At 40.0% G+C, this 20,318-nt stretch overlaps 1 protein-coding gene across 7 annotated transcripts in view; it reads right to left on the bottom strand.

Annotated features, from left to right (window-relative positions):
- The window catches only part of trioa (trio Rho guanine nucleotide exchange factor a), a 75,629-nt gene extending 61,114 nt beyond the window's left edge, over positions 1-14,515 (bottom strand). For all 7 annotated transcript variants that reach the window (XM_044173008.1, XM_044173004.1, XM_044173005.1 and 4 more), the window contains exon 1: positions 14,151-14,515. In XM_044173008.1, coding sequence (XP_044028943.1) covers positions 14,151-14,220 — 70 coding nt within the window. In that variant the 5' untranslated portion in view covers positions 14,221-14,515. The remainder of the gene's footprint in view (positions 1-14,150) is intronic.
- Between the last annotated feature and the right edge of the window lie 5,803 nt (positions 14,516-20,318).

The raw sequence follows: 20,318 nt of genomic DNA on the forward strand, positions 1-20,318 counted from the left end.
CAACCACATTGAGCCAACTTTGTTGCAGACCATAGTAGGATAAACCCACAGCTAAAACATCAGCCAAGCTATTTGGATGAATTTAAACAGATCACACACACAGTTGAGGAAATGACAAAGCAAAACATGCAATGGGCCCAGTCCCATAAAACATCCAAACTCCCATTGAAACATGCAAACACTCAGATACAGTGAACTTACCTGGACCTCAGCTCTGTCAAACACTGGCTATACTGTATCCTAAACTGAGCTCCCTTCCACAGATGGCTCTCTTGTCCCGACACACACTGGTTCTGTCTCTGAGCCCACATTAACGCAAGACCACCCTTTCTGTGGGCCCCTGCCTTTCCCTTCTCGGCAGGCACACTCATCGTTTGACTCATACACAAAAAGGAAAGACCCCCTTTCATTTAAAAATACCTATTGTCTGGCTCACACTGACTAGAATGAGGTGTAAGGCACAAAAACAATGAGCAATACACTGCTGTCAACGCTGTCTTGGAGAGTGTAGCGGTAGATACTGCTATAGGGGTTTAGCAAACATTTAAATGTCAAGAGCCTTGGACAACACATTTAACAATACCTAAGGGATCACCCATCTGAGAGGATTTTTGTTGCTTGGCACAGAGCTGTAGGTGGTGAGATACCAATGGAGTGAGTGAAACTTGTAGAATGCATGATGTCAACTTGTGAAACTCATGACCCAAATAGTCAAGTGGCAGGTAACAGTGAACTTAAAGTGAAAATAAAACAGTTTTGTGTTTTCGTTATCTTGGTCTCTGGTTTTGGAGCCAAATGCTCATTGCTGTGGTATTTATGCACTGCACTTCCCAGAGATAACCTCTTAGTCAAACAAAGTGATCGGTACTGTAATGTTGCTTTCTGCAGATTTCTGCAGAAGCCAGAGTTTCTGCCACTGGTGCTCCTTTCTTTGTTAGTTCCGCCATGATGGTCATCAGTGCTCTGCCAACTATGTGTTATTAAAGAGCCCACCTTTGCTCCCATTATAAAATGAGTGTTTCCACCACTTACATTCAGTCAGTTACATTTTTCTGCTGCCTTAGTTTTAACGGCAAAGCAATTTTAACTCATGTAAAACATTATCCCAATACATTCAGGACAATGTGGTATGCAGATTTTATACTTTAGAAAGAGAGACCACTAGTACAAGATCAGGAGTCTTATTGGAAGATATCCCCAATTGAGCTATAGGAATCAGTGTCGGCAGAGAAAAGGCTGGACTGGGGAATCCCCAATGCTGTGTAGTTTGTGTGTACCTGGAAGATTAAAAGGTATATTCACTTGGGGCCATATCAGGGCCCTGATCTTCAAATGTGGCTTAACTAATTCCGGCTAAATTGCTGTTATCAGGCTAAAATAATCCTCTTTATTCTCATCCAGCTAATTTGGTTCTTTAAAAGCAGTTTGATAATTCTGGATGAAGTTAGCATTAGCATTCATAGGATTGGTTGAGTGCTGATCATGTGATTGCAGTTACATGAGGTAGGTGTGCTGGGCACCCTCCCAGCATGCACTGGGACAATAGATTCATTCATTCAAGTCTCATTTTATGTGTTCATTCATTTTGTTGCACAGTGTTTCCACACTTTGATCACTGTTAAACATTAGATATTACCAGTGAATGTGGTCAGACAACAAGTGATGTTGGCGCATGATTGGTGAGGTTCTCCCCGATGGATGTGCAGAGACTTAAGTGATAATCATAAGCCTGGTATGAAAATGAAGCTTTACTAAAATCTCTTTAAATAGCAGCTTTAATTGCATGAACAAGTCTAAGCAAAGTGAGTTCTACAGTTAATCATTTAATAAGTTTAATGTTGAAATGACAAATTTTAATTTCAAATCAAATGCCATATCATCTGGCTCCATTGGTCTTTTAACAGTCAGAATCTTTTAGTTGAGTTTATGTCTTTTTGCTCACAGCTTCTCAATCTACATTTGGATTGGTACTTTTTTTTTAGTGTACAAACTTGTATTTTGTTGTATATTTGATCATGAATAAGTAAAGGTGACTATTCACTGTGAAAATTAAATTGTGATATTTACATCAACAGATTATAATGATCTCTCAATAACCTGCATGCTATCTTTTAATCTACATCTAAGAAAGCCGACACCAGAATATATTCCTTGAGAACTTCCAATTTTGCACAAAACTAAACATGGGAAGTAACTATGTTGTCAATGTTAATATAGTGTCAGAAACACTGACAGCGGTGACAAGCTCTATGAATTTACGCTAAACTTTCTGCCATCATGTTTTCATTTGTTTAGTCCGCGGCTGCTTCACATCGCATATACCGCCCTCACCGCACATTTGCTTAATTGCATCTCGTGGTTTTATCCTTAAAATCAGCTACTTGTTTGGTGCGACAGTCACAGTATTTGTATCTGTAACCCTGAAGGGATTAATTATTGTGAACCACCCAGCCAGTTCTTCTTCATTCTAAACAAAAACTAAATCTGTGACAGATAGGAACAGACTGAATAAACGAAATGCGATACTGTATTTCATTAAACCAGTACTCTTCAGTCCTGATGCTCAAGACTGACATTTTTCTATCCATCCATATTGTTATCTGCCCTCACCTGGGATCCCAGGTGCAAAAATAGTCCCTATTAGATACTGTAGCCAGGATGAAAAAGCATTGCTCTGCCCTAAAGGCCACTGCTTTAAACTGTTCCTTATTTTGCCTAGGTACCTCTGGGATCCTCTCAAGGTCCTCAGCGGTCCATAGCCTTTACTTTAAGACACAAAAGGCCACTGACTGATGCTTACGGTGGATCAATTTCTCTCGGTTACTGGCCCTTATCGGGAGAAAAACACGGGGTGAAAAGTAGTCAGAGGAAGAGACAGGAAGAGAAAGTGAGCGAGATGGGGAGGGCAACAGTGAGATAGCAGTTTTGAATGCACTGGAGACCCAAAGAAAAAAGGAGTACAATGGTCTTTCAGGACTTGTCCTAGTTTGGTTCACTCTCTCGGTCTCTTTCTACACTCAAAATAGGAGCAGAGACCATTCTGGCAGATCTTTCACACTGATCCTAATCAATTGCAAGCAGATTCAATTCTTTTACTGACCTCTTTCATTAACCAGTAGAAGCTCTGTTAACACAGCTTGGCACTAATATCTACACCTCTCCTCTCTTCATTATCTTTCCAAGGTCTGGCTCTCACCGCTGCTTCTCTCCTTTCTCTTCCACCTGCATTGAATAGACTTCCTTATTTCCCTCTAACAGGACAATAAAATCATTCACTCACTCCAATGCTTATTGTTTATGCTCCTCTTACAAGAATGCGTAGAGAAAATGGTTATCTGCACACGTGATTTCACGGCCACTTGCAACCTGCGCACCCCGCCTCACCGACTACCTACCTCCTGTTTTCTCCTCCTTCTCCATCTTCTCTCCATTTTTCTCTTTGCCCCCTCGACTCTTTTCCCTCTCTCGTTCCAGTTTGTTTTAAGAAGACAGCAGCGGGGCAGCAAATTTTTCCCAAGCTCACACCAATTAGCTATCACGCCGGAGAAATTACTGAACAAGAGCACGGCAGATGAGAGGGAAAAGTGGGACAAGCTCCTTTTTATAAACACGCAGAGAGGCAAAGAGGTTTGCATATATATGTGTGTGTGTGTGTGTGTGTGTGTGTGTGTGTGTCTGTACTGTATGTGTGTTTCAGTTGTTCCTAAGAGGGGATTTAAACAAGCTAAAAAAACTTTACCCATCTGACAAACACCCTAATATTTCAGTTCCCTGGTTAACAGACTATATTTGACATAATAATATTATACTTTTAAATAAGTCTTATCCAGCAGCAGAAAACAGCCAAAATCAACTGCCACTCAATAGCCCTCTTTTCACTTCTCATTACCTACTTTGAAACTGACTGAGTACCTTGCTCTGCTTGCCCTGATTCCCAAGTATTCTGATTGACAGCTATGTTACTGCATGAGCAAACTTTGTTTTTAAAAAGGGACAGTTCACCCCAAAATCAAATATCATCCATCTAAATTGTTTTGGTGTGAGTTGCAGAGTTTCAGCCGTAGAGATGTCTGCCTTTTTTTAATAAAACTATCTCACTCCAAACTATCGGTAGAAAGAAAATAGTTCCTACATGAAACAGGTCTGTGGATTATCTAGAGTAACTGGTCACGATTTCTGGAAAGACACATTGCAGTTGAGATTTTCAAATGTATGTTTTTGGCACTTTGAACACCACAAGCCGAGTGCCATATAGTACCATTATATTCAGAAAATGCAGTGTGTGATCCAAGACCCTAGAAACTGATTGTCACTATTGGCTCTTATCAGCTGGCCTTTGGTCTTATCTAGTCCGTATCTGGGCGGCAACATGCGTGTCTGTTTGTGTGAGTGGTAAAGCCTCACTGATAGAACAGGCCCAGGCCGACCTGGTTTACATAGGTTTGTTAGTAAAGACATAGCATGGGTCAGACAGACAGACATGGTAGCTGTTGCTACCATAGCGACAGACTGTTAACCCAACCTTGTTTGGTGGACATGAAAGCAGGATATAGCATGCACCTACAGAAAGCTGTCTTTACTATCTATATTTATTGTGCAAGTGTTAAAATGTCTCCCTTCTCTGAATTACACCCCTGCTGTAGCCCAACAATTACAAATGGCCTTACCATCTGGTATAGATAGCCTCCATACCGTTTTTGGTACTCAATCAAATGTGTCCATAGCACTCAGACATAATTATAACTGTCAAGTACTGAAAGTTGATATTGAATGCATGGTCATATTTGTAGTTTTGTTTAGGGCTACTTATTCTTTGATCAAATAGTTCCTGATTTAAATCAATAAAATAGTATAAAATTGGCAAAACCTTAAGTTATGTTTTTGTATGGCTGCTTGTGGTTAGACAACATTTAAAGGAATAGTTCAACATTTCCTTGTTCACTTTCTTGCCAAGACTTAGATGAGAAGATTGACACCACTCACTATATTTGTCGGCTAAAAATGAGAGAGAGACGGTTAGTTTAGCTTAGCATAAAGACTGACAGCAGGGGGAAACAGCTAGCCTGGCTCTGTCCGAACCAAAATCTGCCTACCAGGACCTATAAAGGTCATAAACTAACACATTGTGTCTTGTTTGTTTAATTCAAAAACCAAAGTTTAAAAAAGGACAGGTTGTGGTTTTAAGGGGAATTAAGTGGCCGAATAGTCCAGCAAATAAACCCCCATTAAACCACCTCTTGTCGTTTTTATATTTTGTTACGTTTCGTTTTTGTAAGGACTGTGGGACTTTGTTATGGTCGGACAGAGCCAGACTAGCTGTTAACACCTGTTGCCAGTCTTGCTAGGCTATCTCCAGCTTCATATTATACCGACATGAGAGTGGTAATGAACCACTCATCTAACTTTTGGCAAGAAAGCAAATAAGCATATTTCCCAAAATGTCAAACAATTCCTTTGTGTGTGTAACCATGTGCACTGATGCATCACAAATCCACATTCCTACCTCCCGCCTCCCTCTCTCCACCTCTACGCCTGCATACAAAAACACACACACACATTAATCCCAGAGAATAAACACCAGATTAGATTAAGTCATCATGTGTAATCCAATGAACTCTCACCTCTAACATGCCTAATTTTGTTAGAGCTGACAACATCACACCATCTCACACAGACATAACACACGGGGATGGGGACAGGGACAGGGACAGGGACCTGTCCTGCTGCCACATAGCTCTGCTCTCAAACACATCATGTACATATTCCAGTTTAAGGAAGCAGATTTGTTGTTAAAACAGTTCTTGGCCAGTCTGCTTTCCCACACACTCCATACCCTCTCTGAGAGAATCTGCAATCTGCTCACTATACTATTAATAACATACTGACTTTCTGGAATCCAAACATTATATACACAGCTATACATTCTTATGGCATTTTACCATCAACATGTACAGCTATGGCAATCTTATTAAATCCATTTCTGTGATGACTTCATTGCAGCATAACTAGACATACAGGGCCAATGTTATTCGTCACCCTTTTCAAATCACTCCACAAACTTGTCCTACCTCATTGGTAAACTGCTACAGGCCACTCTTCACATTGCCATGTACGGCACACACAGAGAAAGACAAAAATTGTATACAAGCATCTGACTATCAGGGAAGTGAACGATACTCCCTCTGAAATGCAATCTGGTGCTTTTTGTTCTGGTTTAGGTTTGTATTACTGTGGTACGCCTTAGAGTTCACTCTGACATCATAAATGCTTTGGGCTACAAACAACTCCAGTGCTGCCATTCATTTTACTTCATGGCTTTTGATGGCTTCGCTCACCGTGTTCTGATTGAAAAATTACAGTGTTTAGTCTAGCCAGACATCTGTGGGCCGGGTTTTCCAACCATTTCTGCCGTGGACCCCAATCTGTGAGGTCAAAAACATTTTTGCTCGTCTGTTACCATGGCAATCCCCAAAATCTTTAATTTGCATCAATAACCATAGATATTGCTGGTAGATTCTCCCTTCATTTACATGTTGCAAGGTAGTTTTGCAACTGATTACTTCCTGGTCTGTTGTTGTAGGTGTGCCTATCAGTTTTTAATGATCTCATAAGATTTCCTCATTTAACCTCTGTCTGATTGGTTCCAACCACTAAACCTAGTGTGGTTCAGACAGAAAACTGTTACTGCCCTACTGCGACCATGAGAAATGTACCTCTTGGCCCACCTCATGACATTAATTCGACAGCGCATACATTTTTTTTTTTAACTTAGCAGGCAAACCCAAACTTTGCACACTGGAATACGTCATTGAAATGCCAAAGTAAACCTGACCCAGATGACCAGTCCTTACAAGCCTGTGATATGATACACAGATCAGCAACAAAGGCCTTGAGCAAGATGATGTAATGTGCCAGCTTGGCATCAGGTTTACCACAGAAATTGTTTAACCAAACTTTTTCCAGGGAAAGTTAACTGAACACGGATTATCTTTCTGACCAACACATGGCTTAACATTTAAAACTGCTATAATCAATATTTTTATATTAACAATGGATCACATGATTACATGTATGTGAACAGGTTCCCAGGTAATATTGAATCCACAGAGAATTTTTACGAGACTCTGCAGTTCCCCTCAGCTCCATGGAGCATTTTAGCATCTTTCAGCTCATTGTTTTGGTTTTCCAGACCACAACTTTACTGTTTTGGTTCACTCTTTCAGCTCTCATAGCATTGTTTTTGGTTGCAGCAGGCAGCTGTTTTCAGTGAAAAACCTCTATGAACCCACTCTCCACTACCTGCTCAGCACCAAACGGTGGACAGACACAGTTAGCGACAAGCTGGTGAACACAGTGGAGCATTTAGCAGTTAGTGGAGATCAAAAACAGAGCTAAAAGGACAGTGAATAGTGGACTTAACATTCATCAGGTGGCAAAAAACACTAATCCAAATGCATGCTAATGACGCTACGTATCTGCTGGGTGTGTAAAATAGGCAATTATTTGCTAACGCAAAGCTAAAACCTGAAATAGGAGTTGCTCAAGTAGCTGCTGTGGAGCTTTAATTCACTTTCCTTTATCTGAGATTGGTAGCTTTTAATACGTCTCTGTTATGATTGCTCTGGCTGTTGTTTATTGTTAGTGTAACTTTTGGAACATGTCCCACTTTCAGACTAGACTAAGCTTTACGAGTTTCTCTCACATGATGTGGAGTAATAGTGGGTATTCTACAAAGTGATCCGTCAAACATAACCTTGGATGTGTTCTTCCATTGTGGCACAAACACTTTGAATCAAGCATGTCACAGGCTATGTGCACTAATTCTGATCTGCCATGTCATTCTTCTCATTGAACCGAGAGACTGGCAACTGTCTGTGTTTGAACGCTAATGATTGACCAAAACGTTGATTATATTGCTACGGCCTTCAACAGATAATAATTCAAACAATTCTAATAATTCAAATAATTCCTCCCACTCAAACTGACCTTGCGGCAGATTGAGGGGGTTTGGCTTGATCTGCTGTAATCTGTAATCTGTCTTTAAAATTTAATGTACCTGCAGCTGTTATTAGGGATGAGAAAGATTATGTATTTACACAAGTGCTCATGGAAAAATGAGAGCAATTTAAATTATTCACTCTTTACTAACTGACATGATTTTTTCTGCATTTTTCTATGCAAAAATATGAGTGTATGTCAGAAGGAAGTTGTTATTTAGGACATCACGGTCTGTGCCACTAATGGTTTCCAAGTGTCTGTGTTGTTGCTCATCTTGTTACCATGTGTTCAGTATTGTATTTGTGCTGCATTTTAAGGGATGAATGCCTTTCTAAGTGAAACATCAAATTTGTAATACCACAATAAAGGGAATAGTTTGAGTTTTTTTATCCCCATGTTTTAGCTTAATCTCCAGCCCTTTCTAAAAAGCTTTTTACCCGACCATCCATTTGCTCTTGATTGAAGTTGCCTGGCTAAAATCTCATAACCATCATCTCTGCCTCCAGCTGGCTTCCATTTATTATGTTCACTCCTCTCTACTGCAGAATAGTGCAGTTACTTAGGAGGTGTGTGAGGTACCTGATATTCTGCAGCTGAGAATGTGTGTATGAGTAAAAATGGCCATTCGCTGTGGACGTGCATGTAGACAAAACAATACAAAGACAGAGAGAAGACGAGATGGCGGGGACAGAGACGGGGTTGGTGGGAACAGCAAATCGGAGATGTGCGACTGTGAGTAAGCGTGAAAAGCAATTGAGAGAGAACAGAGAGAGAACCGATTAAACTTTTTTTCTCCCAATACTGATTCCAATACCTCAAGTGCCTTTAACATTTGCATCTGCTGAAGCCGATTTACCCAAATGATAGGATCTGTATACCTCACAGTGTGGACTCATTATGATAATCTTTATGTAAGGTAACATGAGGCAAGGTATTGCTGTAGCACTAAAAAGAATCGGCAGCCCACCAAGACTGAGTTAATTTAATTGAGAGTGAAAACACAGAATTTTTAGAATGATACTGACAAAGAAACTGTATTTAATGTGGATTTCTCACGTCATGGCCGATACCTGATCTGCCTAATAAAGTCAGTATCTGCACCGATACCAACTTGGCGTATTAATCCATCCCTTTAATATCTCTGGGTGTATTGTGTAGGTAAAATTGTAGAAATGTTGCAAATTAATTAAGTAGAACTGCTTCATGGCTACATTCGATTTTTAAATGATTTTTGCACCAATGTGATAAAGTAAGTTGATTTGTCAGGTTTTTAATTAGCTGCAATTGGCCAAGAATACATTCATCAATTCTCAGAATTTCTAAATGGATTTTCAATCAAATTTACTATATCACAAAATCTGTCTCTCACAAGGCCACCAACTTTATGGAAGTACATTACTAAACTACTGGAGTAACCCTTTAAAATGGAAGGGTTTTTGGGTTCAAATACCACGTTTGTACTCATTTAGTTGGCTGTTTCTCTATGATTATAGGTTCTGAACAACCTGTCAAGTATAAGTAAAACATCTACGTTATCAAGACAGGAGCAAAATTACGTGACAACAAACCTAGTCTTCAATCACTCATTTGCATTGATTTATGATGCACCAATCCTCTGTTTACTTCCATCCCATAAACACGGGATGATGAAAGAAATCTGCTTTGTATGGCATTAGGCTTTAGCCTCTGCTCTGTGTCTGACTTGGCAGCTTTAAGCCTGCAGGAAACCTTTACTGAGGGACCTCAATCAGTCTCCATCTCCTGGATCAATATCCATTAGTCTCAGAGTGCATGTGTGTGTGTATGTGTGTGTGTGTGTGTGTGTGTGCAGACCTCATCCTGGGTGAATGGGCCTGAGTCATAAATGCATGCTCTGGATCAGATTTCTCTCTCTCTCCTGCTTGTCTGTTTCACTCTCCTTCTTGCATAAACACACGTACACACCGATGCCCATTCAAACATACAGACCAACCTTGTGAACGGTGTGTTGCAACCTCTAAACATTCATTCATGAAGGCCCAGCAGTGCGGATAGCAGATTTTATTTTCCCACTGTGAATAATACCCTACACTACCAACAAGTAATAACTGTATGAAATCAACACTAAATCAGGCTCTTAGTCATCAGTGTAGCCAAAGATATGTTTGGAGTGGAATAACTTGATGATTGACAACATGCCACAACAAAACTCCCTGTTTTGGAGCTTTGAGGCCTAGGTATTAATTCCAGTCTGGAAGACAGGGGAGAGACGGGGGGAGCTTGTTTTATTTTATTTTTTTATTAGCTGTCATTTTGCATCAGGACGGAGAGGCCCAGCACGATGCAACAAGAATGAGGGAGCGAGGAAAACATGAAACAGACATTGGCAAATGAACACTCAGACAGCAGGCAGTCGGACAGAGAGTAGGGAAGAAAGAGAAGAGGGAGTACATGGGAAAGACAAAGAGACCAAATGTCAAAGGATGGAAAAAGAGATGAGGATAGAGCTGGGGGGGGGTTAGCGTAGCCTGTGGCAAGATACTCAAACCTGTGCATGTCAAAACAAGACTCCCAGATCTATGAGGAGGAAGTACATGAGCAAAACAAAGAGGAAGGGAGCACTCAAGCCTTCCAACCACCTTATTTTACAAATCCGTTGGTAGACTATCTATACTCAGGCTTATTGTGGTATCACTACTGGTTTCACTACTTAGATCACTGATTCTGAACAAGACCTTCAAAAAGGATGCTCCACGCAGAAATGTATTTGAGCCAATAACCATACAAATGAATTCAGTATCTGTTGGGGTTGAGAAAACTTAAAAGAACTAGATTATGTACAATATGAACCAGACACCGTGCTCAAAAAAGTGTTTCTGATGTCCCCAGTAGCTACACATTGTTTGTAGACAAAAGATAATGGACATGATTTGCACTTTCAAACAAAAACCTAATTACTTTTAGCCAAATCCAATCTCATGTTTACAGCAAATATCTGTCCATCGTTATCATTATTTCAAACAGGAGGTGGTCTTGTCAATCACTGTCCTGCTCAATGACATCAGCACATTACTGATGATGCTAGGCACTCTGGGGGCAGGCCAGGCACTCAACAACACTGAAGCAGCATCTAACTATAAGCAAAAATCAACAGTACCACCTGAAAAAACCAGCTGTTTGTGACTGCAGCACAATCAGTAACACATACCTCATAATCAGTGCCAAGTATAGCTTCAGATGTATACTCAACAAGGTGTGTTGTTTGTGAAGAAAACAAAAACATAGGCTCCAAAAAGATCTTCATGTAAGATGGTCATTAGACTAAGAAAGCAGCTTATGGTAGCATTTTGTCAGTCAAACATCAATAATTGGAGTTAAGTGCCAGCAGACCATGTTTACACAAAATTGTGGATCCCAATAAGAGACAATAGGTTAGGTAACTGTCAAGTTTAAGTTAAGATCTTGGTTAACATTAGAGATAGTTGAGTTTTGTTGTGGTTAAAGTTAGTGGTTGAATGTAGGTAGGACACAGTAACTCTACTATCAGAGTTACTGTGGTGATAACGAGAATGCTTCAAGGACAGACTGGCCTGAAATTGAAATTATACTTATTTGACAGTCAGTGTTAAATATTCTTGTGATTTTGACACAAGCAGCAGATATTGGCATGAAATGTTCATTCATGATCCCTTAAGTGTGTTTTTGTCAAAACCAGACACAGATTTGTTTTCATTTTATCCACAATTTCTCTTTTATTAATTCAGCGGTAGCAGCCCCGATCACAACTAGAAAAATGTAAATACGATCAAATCTAATTATCCGTGTCATTGCTTCTCCCAAACAAAGAAATAAAGTGAATATATGGTTTAAGTGCTCTATTGGTAAATAAAGAGCTATTTCTAAACTACAAACTAAAACTGCAGCAGATGGGCTTGTGGTAATAAGAAAAGGAGGCATATCTAAACATTTTAACTAAACAACAAATTAACAACAGATCTGATTAACAATGAAGCAGAATGGCTGCAGCTGTGCACCATCAACAAAACACACAACGCATGGCTGGAAGTGAGTTACAGGATGCCTCTCGCCTCTCTCCCTAAGAGGAAGCCATAAGATCAGCTCAATACAGATACTGAACTTCCCTCTGTGCTTATTATCTTGCTAGACACAAAACCACGGGAGCCAGAGGTTGGATGTCAATACTGTGCATTCTCGTCTTTGTTTACACCCCTCTAACTATACTTCAAAATCTCAGTTCTTCTCCACCATGGTACTACACATGACAGTGCACTAGAACAGCCAGTGATTTGGCTTATGAGCAGCACACAGTGCATTACTATTGTTGTATGCCACCGTTTAATATTTGAGTAACTCACACAAAATTTACTAGCTACCACACATATACTATACAAGCAGCTATTGGTTCACGGAGAAACTTATAAGCAGTGAGCTACCAAAGCGACTTGAGTTAGATGATGACACTGGCAGACATGACATCAGGCACTGGATCTAATTCACTGCTTGCAGTCATTGAACATAGCTAGAGGGTTATCTGGCATATGCAAGTGCAACCCATAAGCTCACCAGCTTTTTCATGCCAAAGACCCACAAATGGACAGGCATTCGCCCATGGATCACCATTTCATTCAACTGTATCCCAGGAAACTCCAAATTAAAAATATATTGTTAATCCTTTTACCAGCTGTATAAATGCTTATACTGTACATTAGATGGGGGCAGGGAAATGAATAACAAATAAGACATCTTTACACATGGTTTCACTATGCAAATTCTGCTGGGTAAAATAAAACTTTCCCATATATTTCTCGGACCCTTTAAATCTGTGATAGGACCCCTGGAATACACAGTTTATGAGCCATTGTTGCAGCCTATGAAATCACTGCAGGCCCATGTTAGGACTTCAAGTCACAGTCCTTGCTGATTAATTTTCCTACTTAGCTAATGTTAATAATCTGTACATGCTAGTGGTCAGCTTTTAACCATGTCTAAACGCAACAGTTTGGTTGTGTATGAATAAATCAGTGTCACTGACATTTTGGGGGTTTGTCACAACCAGCAGACCGTGATAATGATAATAGGCAGCCTTGAGAGCTAGGTTACACAGCTAGCGTATCCTGCATAGTGCACACCCAGGCTATATATGTGCCACGCCATGTATTGTTTACATAGCTTGCACAGTTGTGCTATTTTTTGACAGCACAGAAAACAACAAACACTGAGTTAACGGAATAGTGAATTTAAAACAGACACACATTATATATGTTTGTACTTAATACATCAATAAGCTGTTAAGATACACGCCAGCTTTGTCAACTCGCAGGCAAGCTAGCGATGCTAAACTAGCTAGCATTTGTTAGCTAACCAAGCAGACAGGATTCACCAAATCTGATTCAGGATTCACTAGCTTACAGGCTAACATTGGAAGCTAATGTTGAAACTAGTTAGTTAAAATATCAGTCCATTATCGGACAGCTCTGACCTGCTTCTTTTCTCGTTTCGGCTAAATCTACGGTCACTTAACTGGATTTAGACAAAAATATGTTCTCCATATGCCACTGTATCGGTATATTCATCTTAACAACAAAAAGTCGCTTTGAACCAACTGTGTCGGGCTTGAGATGGACGGAGAACATACATTTGCGGTTCCTATGTTTTCCTTTCTCCTGATGTTTACTGGGTCGCACTTACATTCCACCTCCTCACTTTTACAGCAGACGGTAGTGTACGTGAGTAGCAGTGTCGCGGAAAGGGCAAAACATAAGAATAACGTATTTAGATGAAAAGTACACAGAAAGCTAGCTAGCCAAGCTCTGCCAAATCTAGGAGAGATGTCCGAAGATGGAACTCGAACAATTAGCTCTCTAGCTAACGTTGCCTGGCTACACAGTCCGGTTGGGCTATCTGATGTTACTAGAGAAATGCATTCAAGAAAACCATTTTCAGAGATTTCCACAATTGTGTTGATCGTTGCTATTTCATATACACTTCGTTTACAACAACAATTCATTGGCTAAAGCTTTCCCTATCCTTCACTGTCTGAGCCCCCAAAACAGTCAACACGAACGTGAACAATGTCCCTCACGTAGCTGGACCAAAGGGAGCAGCTCCCAGTGGAGCTCAGTCCGACCTCTTCCACAAATTTTTGGGCTTACCGGTCTTGAAGAACGCCGCTATGTCGCTGGCGTCCTTCGTCGTCTCCTCCGCTCCTTCCCCGGAGCTCATGGCTGCCACAACCCGAACCTGGAGCTCAGTATCTCCCAAGTAGATCCCAAAAAATAAACGACAAAAAGATGGCACAAAATCACTTCTGTCCCGACAAAAGCGTCATTGAAGACACACGGGCGATTACGGTGACTCGTACACGCTAGCAGTGCCATCTGCAGACCTCCATCTTGGGGTAACGTAATTGGAAACGATCAGCCGGGGGCACCGGGTTCCTCCTCGGAGTGGAGCCGAGGGGAGAGTAGCTGTAGCGCGGAGGAGGGGGGCGGGAGGGGCCGGGTCGCTGCTCGGTGAATCTCCGTAAGCTTTCGGAAATGAGCAGACTGTGGGTCATCAAGGAACAACGGCGGACAGTGTGTGTGTGCGCGCGCCTGTGTCCAACTTACATCGAAATGTATGACATTTAAAACCAATGAGAAATGAAAGCTACACATGGACAAGAACAAGGCATAAAAACAAGGCATATACATGCTGTTACAGGTGTTAATTGTGTGAATGACAGACTTATAGGCTATGTGTAACTAGAGCTGTCTAATCTAGCCCAATTATGCGACTCTATTGGGAAAAGACCAAGTTTTGGGAAATTTAATAGACTATGATTCATTTACTGTTGATTGTTTTTGTGATGTTTCCATAAAAAAGTGGGTGACGGTTTAATTAGTCATACTTAAAGGGAGGAGTAGAGTCATTGGTAAAGTCTCCCGGATATAATCCAAACAGAAAAGGTCAGCTGTTTTGAATGAAGATCTGTCATGGCATTCTTCTTATCCTTTGTGAGCTGAGCTGTATTACTGATGCCATCTGCTGGTATAGGCATGAACTGATGCTTCTGCTGGAAGTCTCTTTCCAGTGAGAATATGAAAATAAGAAACTTGTGTTGACCATATTGATACTTCTTGTGCATGATTTAACCCTGCTAGAGAAATCATCCTTCACCTTGGATTGGATTAGAAACAGTCCAGCCTTCTGAAGTGCCTACGAGCAAGACACAGTCACGGAAACTCTATGGAGACCCAAAGCGTTCAGTATTGAATTTTAAAAAGAAGTGTGAAATCAATAATCAGATAATAAATATGTTATAAAAGGACAAGATGATGTCATCTCATTGATAAATCACTCTCCTGTTTGCTGCTACACCTCTCAGCATAACACAAAATATTTCAAACAAAATGGGCATTAAACTGAATCAACACCTCGCTAAAGCAGTTTCAAAATAACTTTCATGAAGGTTGCAGGGCTTTTGTATTAGACTGTATTAGTATAAACTATACAGTACCTAGCAATTAATATTTTGGAATAAAAACAGCTGGAGTAAAGGAAAATGAAATGCTGTAAGCTGTTATTGTGAAAAGAACATGGGTGAAATAACATTTCATAATATTGAGCTGTGTTTTAAAAATGTTCTATGTTTCTATCACATATTGTGTCTGCAATTATTCTTATGGTTATTTACTTCGTAATATCCTTCATCCAAGATTGAACACTTTGAGTCTCCATAAATCCCTATCAGCAAAAGAAAAAGGTTTGGGGGCGTCAATACATCCAATATTATGTCAGTTTTAGTCCAAGTGCTTGCACCACACTGATTGTGCCCGAGTCAAAGCAGGATTTATGCTGCCGTCTTTCTTGCTGTAAACAGCATTCAAGATTGTTGATAATGCTGCTGCTTGTGTGCAGGTTATTACACACCCACAACTTGTGGGTTGTATGTTACTAAGTGACGCCCCGGGCCCTCCTCAATTAATGTCACGTAAATATTTTCAGGGATGGAACAGATGGTCTTTTTAGTAATAAGAGCAGCACAGAAAATCCCAATGATTTCCAGGGAATTAAAATTTTGATATTGACTAACTGTTGCGTAAATGTAGCAGCAGATAGTTGAGTGATTTATCGATGAGAGGACATTATATTGTCCTTTTATAACTGGGACTCAACATGGAAAATGACCTTTAGCTGTAATGCATTAATTACAGTCAGTGGAGGACTGCAGATCAGCCTTATTTCTGCTATCTTTCCTATGAAGCAGCTGTTGAAATGTTCGTGTTCAGCAGGGAGGTCAGCCCATTGGTGATATTTGAATGCAGGTCTACAATTTATACATACAATTATATTTACATTGGAAAATGAGAAAAAATACCCTCTTATTTTACTTATTCAACCATAATGATATTGATGCTCATAATTTATAACATTTATAACTGAATCTCACTCACTTTGACGGCACATTTGGATAACAGATTTCACTCTGTATGTGTGGACACATTATCATAACAATATCAGATGTTTCAAAAGATTAGAATGAGATGCTCATGAGGAAGTGAGATGTTTGCAGCAACAGAGAATAATACTACAGATGGAGGCAACTGGGTGAGGCATTAACTTTATCATATACACAACAGCATGTAATAGTCAAGAGCAAGACAATACAACTTTTGAACAATGTCCACTGTGGACACAAGTGACAATTATGGAATAATGTTTAGTAGATTATACCAGTTGCACAACAAGTGAAGAGTCACTGAGTTAGCAAGCTCACTGTAATGTCAGTTGCACAGCAATATCTCTCTAAAGGTTGCTAACGTTAGCTAGCATTAGCCACCATAAGGTACTGGTCATACCAGACCATGTAAGGCTGTAGCAGCAAAACCCCTGAGTGTATTAAATTGAGCAAGGGTGCGTTTTATTGCTTATCAATTCAGCTTTTAAGTAGTAAAAAAAAAAGGAATGGGTTATTTCTTCTTTAAAAATTTACATAGTCTCGCTTTAAAGCAACTGCAGAGGGTTAGTGACCTGATGTGCTACGACTAGAAGAATATCGTATTATTCCTAGGCTCCTACCTTTCGAAGGCATCCTAGTTCAGGCTCTTAAAAGGCAACGATGCAAACGGTGCTCATTGTTGACAACAATGACACAGTGACATTGTTGATCGTCTTTACTTGTGTCACTGCTATTATGCAGGAGCTGTTCCAAATGAAAGAAGGCTCCTATGTATTTGCACTTAGCGTTCAGCATGACAGACAGTGTTGCTGACTTACATACAGTTTTAGGTTTAGGAACTTTGATTTCATTGACCTTTGAAGACTTCTTAGGTTCACTGACCAAAAGTTGATAAAAAAATTATGGTTATTTATGGTGTTGTTTATGGTGCTCTGTTCGTAAAATGAAGTTCCTTATGTAGATGTTGATGTATTACTTGTCATGTCCAGCAGGGGGGAGGCTGATACTAGTAATCAACTGGCTTTCATCCGCAGATTAATGCTGGGTAGTGGAAGAATGAGATGGATCTCTCCTCTTCCCTCCTCTCCTCTAATCTTAGTTTTGAACAAAATGCTTATTTCACATCCCTTTGTATACTTTTTTCTATTTTATAGGCCTTGTGTACATTTTTGTTAAAGCCCCTGAAAACTATTCTTATATTCATGACAAAATAAGTGACAGTCACAAAACAACATCCTTAATTATCTTATTATTATAAGAGTTTTCCACTAAAAACCTCAGTTTATCTGCTTCTTCAGGACTGTGTGGGTGTGGTTTAATCAGATTTGATTGGGCCTGACTGGGCCTTTAATAACCCCAATGAATTTCATAGGTCAAGTCGTTCTATTTTTTTCTGGATATTTTTCTCCAGGAACCTTCTGAAAGTTAATATTAGCTGTGTGCCTGGTTTCTTACTGATGAGGCCTACTTGTCAGTAAAATACTCTGCGCTTTTTTGAATGATATAAAACATGTGCAAAGAAGACAGCGTAGCATTTGATTGCATATTAATAAAACACTATCTGAAGCAGACGAGAACAAGGCTTAATAACACTGGTACCTCCCTTTAATAACTCAGGACCATTGAATGGCTGACCCCCTGCCTTTAGGTGGTTTCACTCATGCAGTGACTCCTGCCAAATAGCAATATATCCCTCTGAAATGTCAGCAGTAATTACTACTGTGCTCTGAGACCTCTAAAATAAAGGAAAGCAAGTGGTGACCATGCTCTGTCTCTCTCACTCTGTCTGTCTGTCTCTCTTTGTCCACATATCCCTACTGTCCTCTATGTCATTGTTGTGCTGATTTGTTGGCAATTTTATCAAAATCTGTGCTCCCATGCTCTCAGTGAGATTCAAGCCTTTGTATTGTAGTTCTGTATGTGTGTGTGTGTGTGTGTGTGTGTGTTGTGGTCTGGGCCAACTCACAGCGCAGTGAGTGGTGTCCTCTTATTGGCTACCCCCTGCTGCTCTGTCATAATTACGTGGAAGGAGAGAACAATAACAGCAGGTGGGACTGGCACACACACACACACACAAATAAAGTGTATGTCACGGCTGTAATCTCCTAAATGGAAAAACCTAAGAGGTCAACTGGACCACTATGTGGACAATGTAAGCTTTCTCTCAGGCCACTATCACTGTGCAAGACACACACACTCTGTGAAGTGATAGATTAAAGTGTGTTTGTGTCTGTGTGTGAGAGGGTGATGGAGGCAGGACATACATACACAGCCGCACAGCAAAATTCCTTTTGTGCCTGTGTGCCACAAAATAAAAATTGCAGCACATTTATTTGCATTTTCTTTTTTTTGTCCATCGCGCAGTCTGAAGAGACGCAATGCATTTTGGGGCAGTTAAGTATGTCCAGTAAGCGCACGACGCATTCTTTCTAGCAAAATTCTTGCTAATCTACTGTTGTATACATCTGGGCATTTCTCACGTACAACAAAATCCACACACTATGCAGTTGGAACGCACTACATACTCAATTTGACGTCATACTTAGTATGAATATTACGTTAGTATGCGATTCCGAACACAGCCAAAGTTCTGCACATAACCCCCCATAAAACCAACTTTCGGACAGAGCCAGGCAAGCTGTTTCCCCCTGTTTCAAGTCTTTATGCTAAGCTACGCTAACAATGTCCTGGCTGTAGCTTCATATTTAATGGATATGAAAGTGGTATCAATCTACTCATCTAACTCTTGGCAAGAAAGCGAAGAAGCTCATTTCAACATTATGGATATACTGTAAATTGGTCATACAGAAATTGTTTTTTGGCAACTTCCCCTGTTTCCCCATTGGAATCAAATTGGCAAGATTAACTTGAGGTGCACCATCTATATCTTTACATACTGCTGAGGGACTGGGGTTTTTAATTTATACTTTATCTGAAGCCCTGGTAATTGGACTTTCTTGTGACCTATAACTGAACCACATATTCCACTGTGCTTGAGGCACAGTCTGTCTGGTGTTATAAATTGATTCTGCTGTTAAGCAGCAGATGCAGTGGGAGACCTTCAAAGGACCTTGAAGGGACGTGTTATTAGCATAAAGGAAGATACTGGTGCAACTGTGCAAGGATGTGCTATCACTTTATTTTGATAGTGCACTGTTGACTCTCAACAATCCCGTAGCAGTAATTCAAAAGAGTATCAGCTAACAGACAATTTGATGGGTATTTTCATGTGAATACCAGCTTTATATAACTAATATATGATAGAAAACTATATAATTCTGTTAGATCCGCTGTAGAATTTAGGTCAACAGGCTTACCTGTAAATACATCTGTTTATACACCCACTACACATAAAGAACTTGGCATAGAGATATTTTTGAATATAGTCACTCATCAGGGTTATGATACAGTAAGGCAACTGTCTCTTTAACCAGTTTCATACACAAATTGGAATATAGAAATTATCTTACTTTTTCACAAGTTGCCAAGTGAAAAAAAAGGGAGCTTTATCAATAATTGATGATAAAAGCCAGGTAATTGCGAGAATTACCTTAAATAATCCCCCCTGTGGCTTTCATCTTTGTTATGTTCCTGCAGCAAAAACAGCTCTGTGCCTCCACAAAAAGGGTGCATTAGACGATTTCCCACCAGGTCCTATAGTAAAGTGTGGCTTTCAGCTAAATCAAGTGAAATTTGATCATTTAAAATAATAAATTACATGGAGACTTTGAAAAAAAAAAAGCTCAGAAATGCTCAAAGCTTATAGTTTGGTAACAACTACATCTCAATGTGTCACACGGATATAATAAAATGTGTTGCACCTGCCCTTGGTATTCCCCACTATATTACATATCAGAACTTTTTATAGAGTATGGACACT

This window comes from Siniperca chuatsi, linkage group LG17 (assembly GCF_020085105.1).
Source record: "Siniperca chuatsi isolate FFG_IHB_CAS linkage group LG17, ASM2008510v1, whole genome shotgun sequence".
Classification (NCBI taxonomy): Eukaryota; Metazoa; Chordata; class Actinopteri; order Centrarchiformes; family Sinipercidae; genus Siniperca; species Siniperca chuatsi.